A 12976-nucleotide genomic window follows, 5' to 3' on the forward strand; every position below is an offset into this window, starting at 1 on the left:
ACTCAAGAAAAAAATATTTCTGGTGTTTTAGATCCACCCACATCCTCGCCATTTCCAGACTTGGTTTTTTTCCCCCTCTTCTGTAAAACTGACTTGCCACCTGTAGTCATTTCTCTGCAGCCTGAAGAACTCCATTCAGTTTTTCTTGCAGTTGCCGTCTGCTAACGACACATTCTCTCAGTTTTTGTGTATCTGAGTTGTCCTTGTTTCACTTCTGGTCTTGACGGATAGTTTCATTAGATACAGAATTCTGCGTAGATGGTTTTATCTTCCCTACAAAAGTTATTTCCTTGTCTCCTCCCCTCCAATGTTTCTGATGCGAAGCCAGCTGCATTTGGTGTCTTTGCTCCTGTATATGCAGAGTATTGTTTCTCCCAGGCTTCTTTTAATAGATTCTTTTTTTAAAAAATCCTTGGACTTCTTTTTTCTGTCTCACTACAATGTGCCTAAGTAGGTTTACTTTCTGTTCACCCAGCTTGGAGTATGTGGGCTTATTGAACCTGTTTTTCATTAAATTTGAGGAGTTTCTTTTTTCTCTTTTTAATTAAAAAAATTTTTAAATGTTTTATTTATTTTTGACAGAGCGAGAGAGAGAGAGAGACATGGAGCATGAGTGGGGGAGAGGCAGAGAGAGAGGGAGACGCAGAATCGGAAGCAGGCTCCAGGCTCCGAGCCATCAGCACAGAGCCCGAGGCAGGGCTCGAACTCATGAACCGTGAGATCGTGACCTGAGCCAAACAAAGTCGGCCGCTTAACCCACTGAGCCGCCCAAGCGCCCCAAATTTGAGTTTCTAATCAAATTATGCCATGCTTGTCTCCTGATTCCAACATCCGTTCTATTTTCTGCGTCTGCTTTTGTTTTTAATGTGGCAGAAGTTCCTTTTTGTCTCCATAAAACAAGTCTTAGGAACAGGCATCCCCGGATTGGTATGGCGGCTATTTGCTGAGTATGTTGTTGGTGATTGTTTCCTCTCTCGGTTAAACGTCACGCTCTCCTGCTTCTTTGCGTGTCTAGTGATTTTTTCTTATTATGTCTTAGTCATGTCGGATGCCACTTTAGGATCTGAGCGTTAGTCCCCTTAAAGGGTTCGTGTTTTGCCTCGGCAGGCAGTTGACTTACCGGTGGGTCAGCTGGTCCTGCCGAGGCTCGGTTTTAAGCTTTGTGAGGGTGGGTCCGAGGGGGCCTGACTGTAGGACAAAGCAGCTCTCACCCCCAAGCACGGTGTTGCTGGGGGCTCAGCAGAATGTGCCTGGGCTATCTGTAAGATGTCCTCATTTATGTCCGAAGGCACACAGGTATTTTCCAGATATATTACCGGATATTCCCAGATATATTACCGCAGGCCCACACAGTCTCCACGCAGCTTCAGGGGACCCTGGCAACTGTTCTCCACCAGGCCTCGCAGAGTCTGGCCCTAAGGATGTGCAGCTTACCACCCAGAGACTGCAGAAGATTCGGCAATCTCAGTAGCCCCAAACCCCAACTGCTGGGTGGTCTTCTGCCCATCAGGAAGGACCTGTCACTGTGGTCTACTTCTCCATGCCATGGTTGGGAAAGTGCCTCTAGGTCGGGAGCCAGGTGAAACTCACCGTGTGTGTGTGTGTGTGTGTGTGTGTGTGTGTGTGTGTATTTCCCTTCTCCCGAGGAACACAGCCCCGTGTTCCTGTTATCTAATTGCCCCCCAAGAATGGTTTCTTGTGCTGCATCTGCCATAGCTGCATCTGTGTCGCGGACGGACAGGTCTGATCTCACCCCTCTGTCTTGACCAGAAAATCAGAAACTGGAGCCATTTCTTCTTGGTTCACAGAAATTCCAACAGTTTTGCCCCCCCTCCCCCCGCCCCCAGACCATAGTAGATTTGAGGTGAAGAGTCGAAAGGTACGGAGAGCTATACTGAGAGCATGACGTTGAGGAGATAAAACCGTACAAAGCAGTCAGAACTGAATGTTTTACACAATAAAGAAGCAAACAGACATACAGGCTTACTAATACCCGAGAACAACTCTGTATTGTCACTGTGTTGTGATTTGTGTGATGTTGGGCTTTAAATCATTCAGAAACTCGTCTACCTGCATAGGAAGGAAAGGGGTATGTTAATGCATCTTGGAAATTTTAGAGTTTTATCATGTAAAGACAGGATCGTCAGACCTTTTTTTTTTTTCAATATTTTATTTAACTTCTAGTTAGTTAACACACAGTGCAACACTGGTTTCAGGAGTAGAATTTGGTGATGCATCACTTACATACAACAGCCGGGGCTCATCCCAACAGATGCCCTCCTTAATGCCCATCTAGCCCATCCCCCACCCACGTCCCTCCATCAATCCCCAGTTTGTTCTCTGCATTTAATTTTTTTTTTCAACGTTTATTTATTTTTGGGACAGAGAGAGACAGAGCATGAACGGGGGAGGGGCAGAGAGAGAGAGAGAGGGAGACACAGAATCTGAAACAGGCTCCAGGCTCTGAGCCATCAACCCAGAGCCTGACGCAGGGCTTGAACTCACGGACCGCGAGATCGTGACCTGGCTGAAGTCGGACGCTTAACCGACTGCGCCACCCAGGCGCCCCTGTTCTCTGCATTTAAGAATCTATGAGGGGCGCCAGGGTGGCTCAGTTGGTTAAGCGTCTGACGGCTCAGGTCACGATCTCGCGGTACACGGGTTCGAGCCCCGCGTCGGGCTCTGTGCTGACAGCTCGGAGCCTGGAGCCCGCTTCGGATTCTGTGTCTCCCTCTCTCTCTCTCGGCCTCTCCCCTGCTTGTGTTCTCTTTCTCTCTCAAAACTTAACGTTAAAAAAATTTTAATAAAGAATGAGATTTTTTAAATTTCTTTTTGGGAGAGAGCACGCGCAGAGGAGGGGCGGAGAGAGTGAGAGGGGATGTCCAGCAGGCTCCACGTTTCCAGTGCAGAGCCGGGTATGGGGTCCGATCTCGTCGACGGTGAGATCGTGAACCTGAGCAGAGATCAAGAGTCAGAGGCTTAACCCACTGAGCCACCCAGGCGCCGCTATGAGATTTTTTGTTTTTAATTCAGGGGGGTTTATACGTGGACATGTTTGTAAAGGGGCGTGAGTCGCCTAAAAAACGTACCTCTTCAGAGTAGTTACCGCTTTCTTTGAAGATGTGCGATAAATAGAGAGTCGATGTCAGAAGGCTTAATGATGAAAATGATGGCGGTAGGTGGGATGTGTGTGCCCCACGCCACCGGATCAGGGAGGAGGGAGAGAGCACGCACGCATTCCTTGATGTGTGTACGTTTTCTAAATCACTCAGCCGGCTGCTTTTAAATTTTTTTTTTCAACGTTTATTTATTTTTGGGACAAAGAGAGACAGAGCATGAACGGGGGAGGGAGCCGGCTGCTTTTAATGGCAACTGCCCTGAGCAAACCCCTCCAGCTCATTTCTGGGGACTCGCCAGGAAATGCTTTACTTGCTTGAACCCCAAAGTTCTTACGCGCCTTGAATCACCAAGCCCTCTATCCATAGCGTCCCTTTTTCTCTCTGCCCTGACTCCCGTCTTGATATCGCTTCTCCACGGCGTACCCGTCAGCACTTATAAATCAGCACCCTATGTCCCATCTTTCCTGGGAAAGTGGCCGGGCCCCCTCCTCCTTCCTCAGGGACAGGATGAGACCCCATCTGCCCTTCACGGATTAACTTTGTGATCCTTTCGATCAATGATTAAACCCATTAGACACTATGGATTCAACATCCGTGTGATAGCAAACTTTTCACGAGAATGCTTTTCTCCCCCCTCTAGGTTGTTTTCCTTCCCGTCAATGAGAACTAGACCAGTCCTTCCATATTATTCAACATGGTTTCAATCCGTTCTTCTTTATTTTGTAGGAGAACCTAGGTCTGTTTGCCGCGGACCCAACCTCTAATATCTGGAAGGCTTATGTTAAGTACATAGATGATATGTTGCTGGATGGGTTTTTTCTTGCCATTGAGTGCTCCCTCAAGTACCTTCTGGAAAACACCGGTATGTACTGGCTTATGGAGGTGTGTTCTTGCCGCAAAGATAACAGTGGCACCTGTTGAACAAAAGTGAAGTGTGATCGAGTGCTTTGTGACTTTTTTCCCAAAATGTTGTGGATGTTTTGTGAGCTACACACAGGAGAATAGCAAAGGTATTGAGTTTCTGCATTGTTCCCGGAGAAAAGATTTCTCTCTCTTTAAAACTCAGATGATAAACCAGGCTCACAGATAGTGAAGCCCTTAGCAAAAGCAAAACCATAAATGCCACTTCGATCCAAATAAAGCTTCAGGGGGTGCCTGGCTGGCTTAGTCGGGAAAGTGTGCGACTCTTGATCTCGGGGTTGTGGGTTCGAGGCTGGGCTCGCCTCGTGGTATTGGGAGGGGGACGTTTTGTGCCTTGAAGCTTAATGTACTCTCTTTCTGTGGCCTTTCGAGAACACAGGCAGCAGCCAGGTTAAGTGGAGGAAACAGAGTGTTTCTACGTGAAAAGGGTCAGACCAGCTGGGGATGAGGTCGCTTTCAGGAGGAAAAGGAATGTTAAGAAGGGTAATGGGCATTGTCTGAAGTGGTTAAAAATCGTCTTGAATTTCTGATGGATAGAACTGAGTTAAGGTGCACAGTGTCGAGGATACAGTCAGGGCCAACCTGGGCTAGGAGGTCATGGGATGGAAAGGGTGGAAGGGTTCAGGAAGAAGCTGAACTAAACCTTCACATTCTGGGACGCCTGGGTGGCTCAGTCATTTGGGTGTCCGACTCTCGATCTCAGCTCAGGTCACGATCTTGAGGTGGTGAGTTCAGGGCCCGCATTGGGCTCTACGCTGGGCACGAAGCCTACGTACAAAAACAAAACCAACCCTTCATATCCTGATAGCTTCTGAGCAGCTTAGCAAGGATCACCCTGAAGAATTAATCGAAAGGGAAAGACCGAGGGGAATAGGTTGAAGCCAGAAGATAAAGGTGAGATGAGAGTTTAAGATATTAAGTCCAACCCAAGGAGAGAATCCAGAGGTCAAATGGATAGGTCAAGGTCAGTGTCCAGATACCCAGCCCAAAGAAGATGGCAGGTGCAGGCCCCCGGGCTGAGAATACAGAGGGAAGCGAGGCTCGGTCCTGGGTGTAGCTCAGACAGGCAAACCCCATGTGGTCTTGGTAAGGGGAGTGACTGAGGTCAGAGGCACAGTCTTTGTTTGCAGGGTTGCAGGATGCTCCAAATCAAGGAGATCAGGCAGCAAGAAACAGCCTCCAGTATAGTCAGCAAGGTTGGGGTGGCGGGGTGGGGGGATCCCGGGGGCGAGTAGCCAGTGGGGCACAGAGCGCAAGCACTGAGACCAGAGAACTGGCTTCTGGGGAGCAGCGCTGACAGTGCTCATCATAGAGAACCAACCAAATGTCCTCTAGAAGGTCCGGGAAGATGCCCCAACACCCTTGCCATAGGCACTGCATAAGAAATGGTCCCTAAACATAGTGACTCCACAACGACCGGTGCCCATCTACCTCTCCCGACCTGGGCTGTCTCCCCTGCTTCCTTTATCATTTCCACCTTTTTGTGCTTGGTGAGACCAAGACCATTCCCAGGGCTTGGGCTGGACTCCCTGTCGCCTCTCAGAATGCAAACCCTGCCCAGGTTAGATGCTACCCACCCTACCGAGAAATGCTCTTCCCTCTCCTGAGTCCCAAAGTGACTGACCGCTGAGACTGAGTCTGTCTCAGTACAGACTGAGACAATCTGGTTTTTTTTTTTTTTAACGTTTATTTTTATTTTTGAGACGGAGACAGAGCATGAACGGGGGAGGGTCAGAGAGAGAGGCAGACACAGAATCTGAAACAGGCTCCAGGCTCCGAGCTGTCAGCACAGAGCCCGACGCGGGGCTCGAACGCACATACCGCAAGATCGTGACCTGAGCCGAAGTCGGACGCTTAACCGACTGAGACACCCAGGCGCCCCGACAATCTGGTTTTTACGGTCACGATGTTGTCATTCCGTCTCATGTAGGGATTCGGTTCTCATGAGAGCGCCTGGGACAGAAATCTCACGGTCAAAACAGTCTCATGAGTCTTTTACCTCCTGTAAACCCTATGCAACCTGGTCTGTGAAGTTTTCAGTATCTCATACAGAGAGTAATGCAGAATATGTCCTGAGTACGTAATGCAAAGTGTGATGTTATAGGTGTTTTTAAAAACGATTCCATGATGGCATAATTACCATGTATTCCCTTAAGTTAAATTTGCATTTGATGGGACCCTCCTGAATCCAGTCATGCAAATTTATCATGCCTGCAATTTTTTTTAATGTTTATTTACTTTTGAGAGAGAGAGAGAGAGAGAGAGAGAGAGCGCGCGCACAAGTGGAGGAGGGGCAGAGAGAGTGGGAGACACAGAATCTGACACAGGCTCCAGGCTCCGAGCTGTCAGCACAGAGCCCGACACAGGGCTCGAACTCACGAACTGTGTGAGATCATGACTTGAGCCGAAGTCGGACGCTCAACCGACTGAGCCACCCAGGCGCCCCAATCATCCTTACAGTTTTCAAGGCAAGGCCCTAGTCCTACTTATCTTTGAGGATCCCCCCAGTTACTTTAGTTGGGGTGAGTGGCTAAGCTATGGTAACGAAAACTCCATCAATAATGTGGCTTAAAGGACAAAAAGGTCTATCCCCCAAGTTCTAGACTCAGGTGAGCATTTAGGTTAGCGGGTGGGTTCCTGCCATGCTGAGGTTCCCCCACGTTCGTGTTCCTGCCTTGTCTTCATTTCTGTGATGGAGCTGGGTCACTGCCACATCCAGGCTCTAGTCCTGAGCAGAGAAAAGAGCGAGCACAGAGATGACTCCCCTGCTGTCTCAAGGGCTGCAGCCCAGAGGCGGCAGCCCTCACTTTTTCCCCCATCCCACTGGGGAGGGAATCGTGCCCACCCTGACCTCTGCTTCTAGGGAGGAAGGGGATGAGGATTCCGATGAGTCTCCACCACCCGCAGCATGCTGTGCGGAACAGTCTCCCGAATATTTCCAGTTAAGACGACCTGGGAATCTAAGTGGTTATTAATAAAAGTTGAAGCGCTAATCTCGTACTTGGAACGTCTTGCTCCGTGTTATATTTTGATTTAAATTTAGCAGGGCAAGTTAGTCTAGCAAGTAATCAGGGATCCATTAATTATGTATACTGTTTTTAAATTTTTTAGCACCGTAGGACTACAGAATTAAAGTCAGTTCTGTTTTCGTGGAACAGGATGAACGGCCAGGGTTGCGAGTTGTCTTTTCATTTATTTGCTTGCGCGACCATTGATAAGGACGCCTCGGTTCACCTAGTGACAGCCGATGCGGTCGTGTGGCTGGTGCCGAGGAAGAAGTCAGCCGCTTCCTAGAAATGAGCTGTGCAAAATCAACCTGTTCTCCACCGCCCGCGCCTCGCTCCCCCGACCCAGGCACCTGGGAACGTGGAAGGGGACTGGCTTGGGTTGATCAGTCACTGGGACGTGCTCTCCGAGGACAGGAGGGTAAATGTCCTACAATGCCCAGGACGGCCCTGTGCAAGAATTGGCCTATTCGAAATGTCAGTGGCTCCCCTGTCGGTAAACACTGCAAGACCGTCCCCCCTCACCTTTTCCGGGGGGTTAGCAAATTTTACATTTCCATTTTTCCTATACCCAAACAGCCTGTGTTAAGGGAAAAAAGGTTCCGAGTGCTTTGAGAACGGGTATGGCGCTTTGCCCGTCTTGACATCCTTCTTTGTTTTGTGTGTGTGTGTGTTTTCCTTGTGTTTCAGAAAGTAAAGCTGGACTCACCCCGATATTTGAGGCACAGCTGTGCTTAGTGATACCAGAATTGGTTTTCTCTCCATCCCTGGAGTCTGGAGTGAAGGGTGGCTTCTACGACACCGTCGAGGGTCTGGTGGCCAACATTTTTGGAATATCGTCTTTGGTGCCACGGCTTTCCCCACAGAACGGCTCTCTCCACTACCAGGTACCAAATTCGCAACCATCGCGCCTTCCCCCGCGACCTCGTGCAAAGTGTTGGTGTAACCGCCTGCTGTGGTCTTGCCCCCCACCCCAGGTTGACATGGAGGGCGTGGCCCACTTGGCCAGCTTGAGGAGCACGCTCCTGGACAGGGTTCAGAGCATGATGGCCCTCTGCAGTGGCTATCGGAACACTTTCAGCCAATACTCCTACCTCTACATGGAGGACCGGAAGGAGGTTCTGAGTCAGTTTCTGTTGTATGGACGTGTCCTCACACCTGAGGAAATGGAAGCTCACATAGACGATGGCCTTCCAGAGAACCCCCCTCTCCTCCATCAGTTCAAGGCACAGATCGACTCCTACGAGAAGCTCTACGAAGAAGTGTGCGGGCTGGAGCCCGTCAAGGTGTTTGACGGCTGGATGAAAATCGACGTGCGACCCCTTAAAGCATCTCTGCTGAACCTCATTAAGAGGTGGAGCCTCACGTTCAAGCAGCATCTCGTTGACCACGTCACTAACAGGTAAGACCGTCGTTCTAGCTTTCTTCCGGCATCCCGAGCCATTGGGGCCGCCATGTTTTTTCATCTTCTTCATCGTTTTCCCCAGTGGGTTCATTGGCTCAGTGAAAAATTGAAACGGCTCATTGAGGTTCCAGGCCCTCGGACGCTGGCGGTAACGTTAGTCCTGCGCTTTCCTTGGTTCACCAGACGTGGCCTCTTTTGGTTTTATTTTCCATCCGGGGCCCAGTGCGTGATAGGCACTCGGTGAGTGGTAAACCACGTTCCGCGTGATGATGGCAGATCCAGGCTCCCTTTGCAGCCCTGCGAAATCTCTTCAAGCCTGGGAAACAGAGGGCATCTAATGGGCCTCTTAGATTTTATTTCTACCACTCCCTCCTTGTCTCGGATGACCCCGCTTTGCAACGTAGAAGTCACTAAATCCCCACACTCCCGATGCCCGTGTGTGTGCCATTCTAGCCACGGGACAGACAGGACCTGACATTGTTCCCCGGGGCACCTTGACTACCCAGCACCAGGCTCTGCCACCCAGAGCATCGGCCTCCGGGTGAACAGGTCTGTGCTCAGTCTCCTGGTCACTTCACCTTGGTCTGCTCCCCACAGATCTGCCACAGTCAGAACCTCAACTAGCACCCCCCACCCTGAGTCCTTCGGGGCAGTCACGGTCCCTCTGTGCAGCCATCAGCCTGTGGTGTATCAGCTGCGCCTACAGGGGAGCCGACCCGCCCCCTCCCTTGATTCTGGGGGTGGTTTCGCTCAATGCTCCCGCCGCCCCGCCCAGTGATCTAGCACCGGGAGCAGAAAGGAAATGACCCCATGGAGGACGTGTCTGTTTGCAAGTAAATTCCAAGAGACCCTACCGGGGTGAGGGTCCTCTGCTCTAGAAAACTCCAGGAGATCATGGTGGGATGTTGGAAGTGGGTTTGCCTGGTGCTTTTAAGAAGAGGCCAGTTGTCCACATTCACGGAGATGTCTCTGAATGTCTCTGCTCCACGGTCCCTCTCCATTGGTAGGTCTGGGGATCCAAGGACATGGAGGCGTGTCTCAAAACACAGGCCTTATTATCATTCACATGCGGTGGGGCCACCCGAGAGACCCCGTAGGCAATGACTGCCCCTGAGAAGAGAGTTGGTTCTACAACTGGATTCTCAGGACAGGATGCACCATGCCGCCTATGCAGGGCTGCAAGGGGGAGGCGCCGGGGTCCATCAGGCAGAGGCAACAATGGGAAAACGTGAGCAAGAGCCTTTATTGTGGTTTCCCTGGAACAGAGCTGTCGAGACAGGGCCAGCGGGTGGACAGTTGGCTCTCTTGAATGAGTTGCGCAGGCTCTGGGGCCAGAGGGACTGACGGTGTCTAGGTTTTCGGTCCCTGGCCCTGGGGTGGTTAGAGCAGGTGGATAGAGGTCTGGAGTGTGAGAACCAGATAGAGGAGGCGGTTGGAGGCGTGGGCTCCGGGTGGATTGGTTTGCGTGTGGAAGGCAGGCTCAGAGGCAAGTCACTTAGCGCCTCAGAGTATGTGGTTGATACAGGATGCAGTGAAAGCACCTGCCGGGCGCCTCTCCACCAGGTGCGACTTTGCAGGGTTTGGTAGTTGGTGTGACAGGATAAACAGGCGGAGTTCTTGTCCTTTGACCACTATTTCCTTAACCCCGAAAGGAGACGATGACCCGATTGCTCTGAGGTGCCTCGTCGTATCTTACCGTGGTAAATATTTTGCATTGCCCTGCTTCTGAATAAAGTGGCTCATCTTTTTATGTTGGGTTTTTTTTTTTTTTGGTGAGTTTGTGGGTTTCTCCTTCTGTGCCCATACAGAGCGCTTACCCGTTTTTTTCTTAAGTTTATTTATTTATTTTGAGAGAGAGAGAGAGAGAGAGGGAGGGAGTAGGGGAGGGGCAGAGAAAGAGGGAGACAGAGACTCCTAAGCAGGCTCCATGCTGTCAGCGCAGAGCCCGGTGTGGGGCTCGAACTCATGAACCATAAGATCACGACCCGAACGGAAGCCAAGAGTCGGACGCTTCAGTGACTGAGCCACCCAGGTGCCCCTTGCCCACTTTTGGTCGGACTTTATTTTTGCCTTTATGATATTTACAAGATTTTCCTTTCGCTCTTTGGTATATACTCTCTCTAATCCTGTACGAGTTGTATGTATCGCAAACACAGTCTCCCATTTTGTGACCTGTCTTTCCACTGCATTTATGGTACGTTTCCATGAACAGTTCATCATAACGTAGCCACACGTGTTCGTTCATCTTTTCCCCTCTGTTGCAGTCGGTCTCGTTAAACAAATGCTTTTTCGCCCTGAGATCCTAATGGTGCTCTCCCATACCCTCTTCATAAAAGCTTTGTAGTTTCATCTTTCACATTAAGTAGCCCCTTATCTGCCGCCGCGTTAATATGACAAAATCCGAATTCCCATAGTTTTGTCATAAATCTTGGTATCTTGCGGGGCAGGTCCCCGCCTTGTCCATTTTCGTTAAGAATTCTCCACAATTCTTGGCCCTTACTGTTCTATGTAAATGTAAAATTCTGTTTGTAGAACTAAAAAAAAAAAAAACCTGTTGGGATTTTGATTCCGTTTGCAGTGACGATAGCTCAATTTGAGGACAGTAGTCATCCATACATGCTGAGTGTCCCTGCTCAAGAATGTGTCATCTTTCCATTAACCTATGTCTTAAATGTCTCTCGACGAAATTTTGTAATCGTTACCTTTAAGGTAATTCTCGTGTCTTTAAGATTTATTCCTAGGTATTTTAATTTTGGACTCCTAGTATAAACGATATTTTAAGATTATATTTTCTGGGGAAATGGAATTGATTTCTGTTTATTGATGTTATATCAAGCATCTCTGCTGAATTAACTTATTAATTGCAATAATTTATCTGTGCTCTCCTTTGGATTTGCTATGTACATGGTCATCATCTACAAATTTATAATGACAGGTACCCTTATCTTGTCTGATCTTTTAAAAAAAATTTTTTTAATGTTATTTTTGAGAGACAGTGTGAGCAGGGGAGGGGCAGAGAGAGAGGGAGACCCAGAATCCAAAGCAGGCTCCAGCCTCTGAGCTGTCAGCACAGATCCCGACGCGGGGCTCGAACCCACAAACCGCGAGATCATGACCTGAGCCGAAGTCAGACACCCGACTGACTAAGCCACCCAGGCACCCCATCTTGTCCGATCTTAAAGGCGATACTATAACATTTCACCACTAAACATAATATTTGCTGTGAGTTTTTGTGGATTCTATTTATGTAGTTAAAGAAGTTCCCTTCTTTTTGTTTTAAGTTTATTTAATATTTTTTTTTAGTAATCTCTATACCCAGCGCAGGACTCGAACTCACAACCCTGAGATCAAGAGTCACATGCTCTTACAGCTGAGCCAGAGAAACCCCTAAAGAAATTCCATTCTATTCCTAATTGGTTAAGGGGATTTGACGTAATGGCCGTAACATTTTGTGAACTGCTTTTTCTAACCCTGTTAAAGATGATTCTATTGTTTTCCATTGAAATGTTAAAGCGGTGAATATATTAGTTGCTAATGTTAAGCCAGCCGAGTATTACTGAGAAAAGCCCAACACAAGGTATCATCTTTTCCAATATATCCACTGCTTAATTTTGTTTGAACACATATTGGTTATTGTTGATGTGTCTCTGTGATTGACATTGGCCTTCAGTTTTCCTTTCTCACGTTTTTGCTGACCATGCTCTGTGGTTTGGCTAGTTTCATAAAATGACTTAGGAAGTAATCCTTCCTGTTTATCCTCTGGAAGAGTTAGTGTAAGATTGGAATTCTCTGATCCTTGAAGATTTGATTTAAATCTCCCTTGAACATCTGGGCTCAGTGTTTTCTTTGTGATGAGTTTTGTACCTATGATTTTTCTAGTGGTAAGAGGGATGTTAAGGTTTTACATTCCTTAGTAAGTCATAGTTGTCTGGGTACGTATCCGCTTCATGTAAATAAATTATTGTCCTAAAATTCATAATATTCTCGTCTGTTTACTCTCTGCAGAATCTATGATTATGTCCCCCTTGTCATTTCTATTCATTTCCATTTGTGCTTTCTGAATACTTTGATTAATCTTGCCAGAGATTTACAAAGAAGTATCTTATAAACTCCTTGATCCTCTCTGTCACAATTTAATTTCTATTTCAGTGACTTATTCTTTTATGTTTATTATGTCCTTCTATTTCCTTGGATTTATTTTTTCTCCTAGGCTAAGTTAAGATTCATGCTTGGCTTATTCACTTTGAGCTGTCTTTGTTAATGTAATATTTAAAGCAATGTAAAATATTTAAATGTAATTAATATAAATATTAAACGATATAATTAATTTACGAATTCCCTTCTTGGTACAATTTTATCTACATCTCACAGGTCTTCGTATGTAATATTTTCGTTATAATTTAGTTCTAAGTCTTTAGAAACTTCTTTTTTAATGTTTATTTTTGAGAGACAGAGACAGAGTGTGAGTGGGGTGGGGCAGAGAGAGAGAGAAAGACACAGAATCTGAAGAGGCTCCAGGCTCCGAG

At 47.9% G+C, this 12976-nt stretch overlaps 1 protein-coding gene across 4 annotated transcripts in view; it reads left to right on the top strand.

Annotated features, from left to right (window-relative positions):
* DNAH9 (dynein axonemal heavy chain 9) overlaps positions 1-12976 on the top strand; it is a 334028-nt gene that overhangs the window by 49161 nt on the left and 271891 nt on the right. For all 4 annotated transcript variants that reach the window (XM_023244531.2, XM_045045039.1, XM_045045040.1 and 1 more), the window contains 3 exons: positions 3846-3981; positions 7736-7932; positions 8023-8447. In XM_023244531.2, the coding sequence (XP_023100299.2) occupies positions 3846-3981; positions 7736-7932; positions 8023-8447 (758 nt within the window). The remainder of the gene's footprint in view (positions 1-3845; positions 3982-7735; positions 7933-8022; positions 8448-12976) is intronic.

This window comes from Felis catus, chromosome E1, assembly GCF_018350175.1.
Source record: "Felis catus isolate Fca126 chromosome E1, F.catus_Fca126_mat1.0, whole genome shotgun sequence".
In the NCBI taxonomy this organism is placed as follows: Eukaryota; Metazoa; Chordata; class Mammalia; order Carnivora; family Felidae; genus Felis; species Felis catus.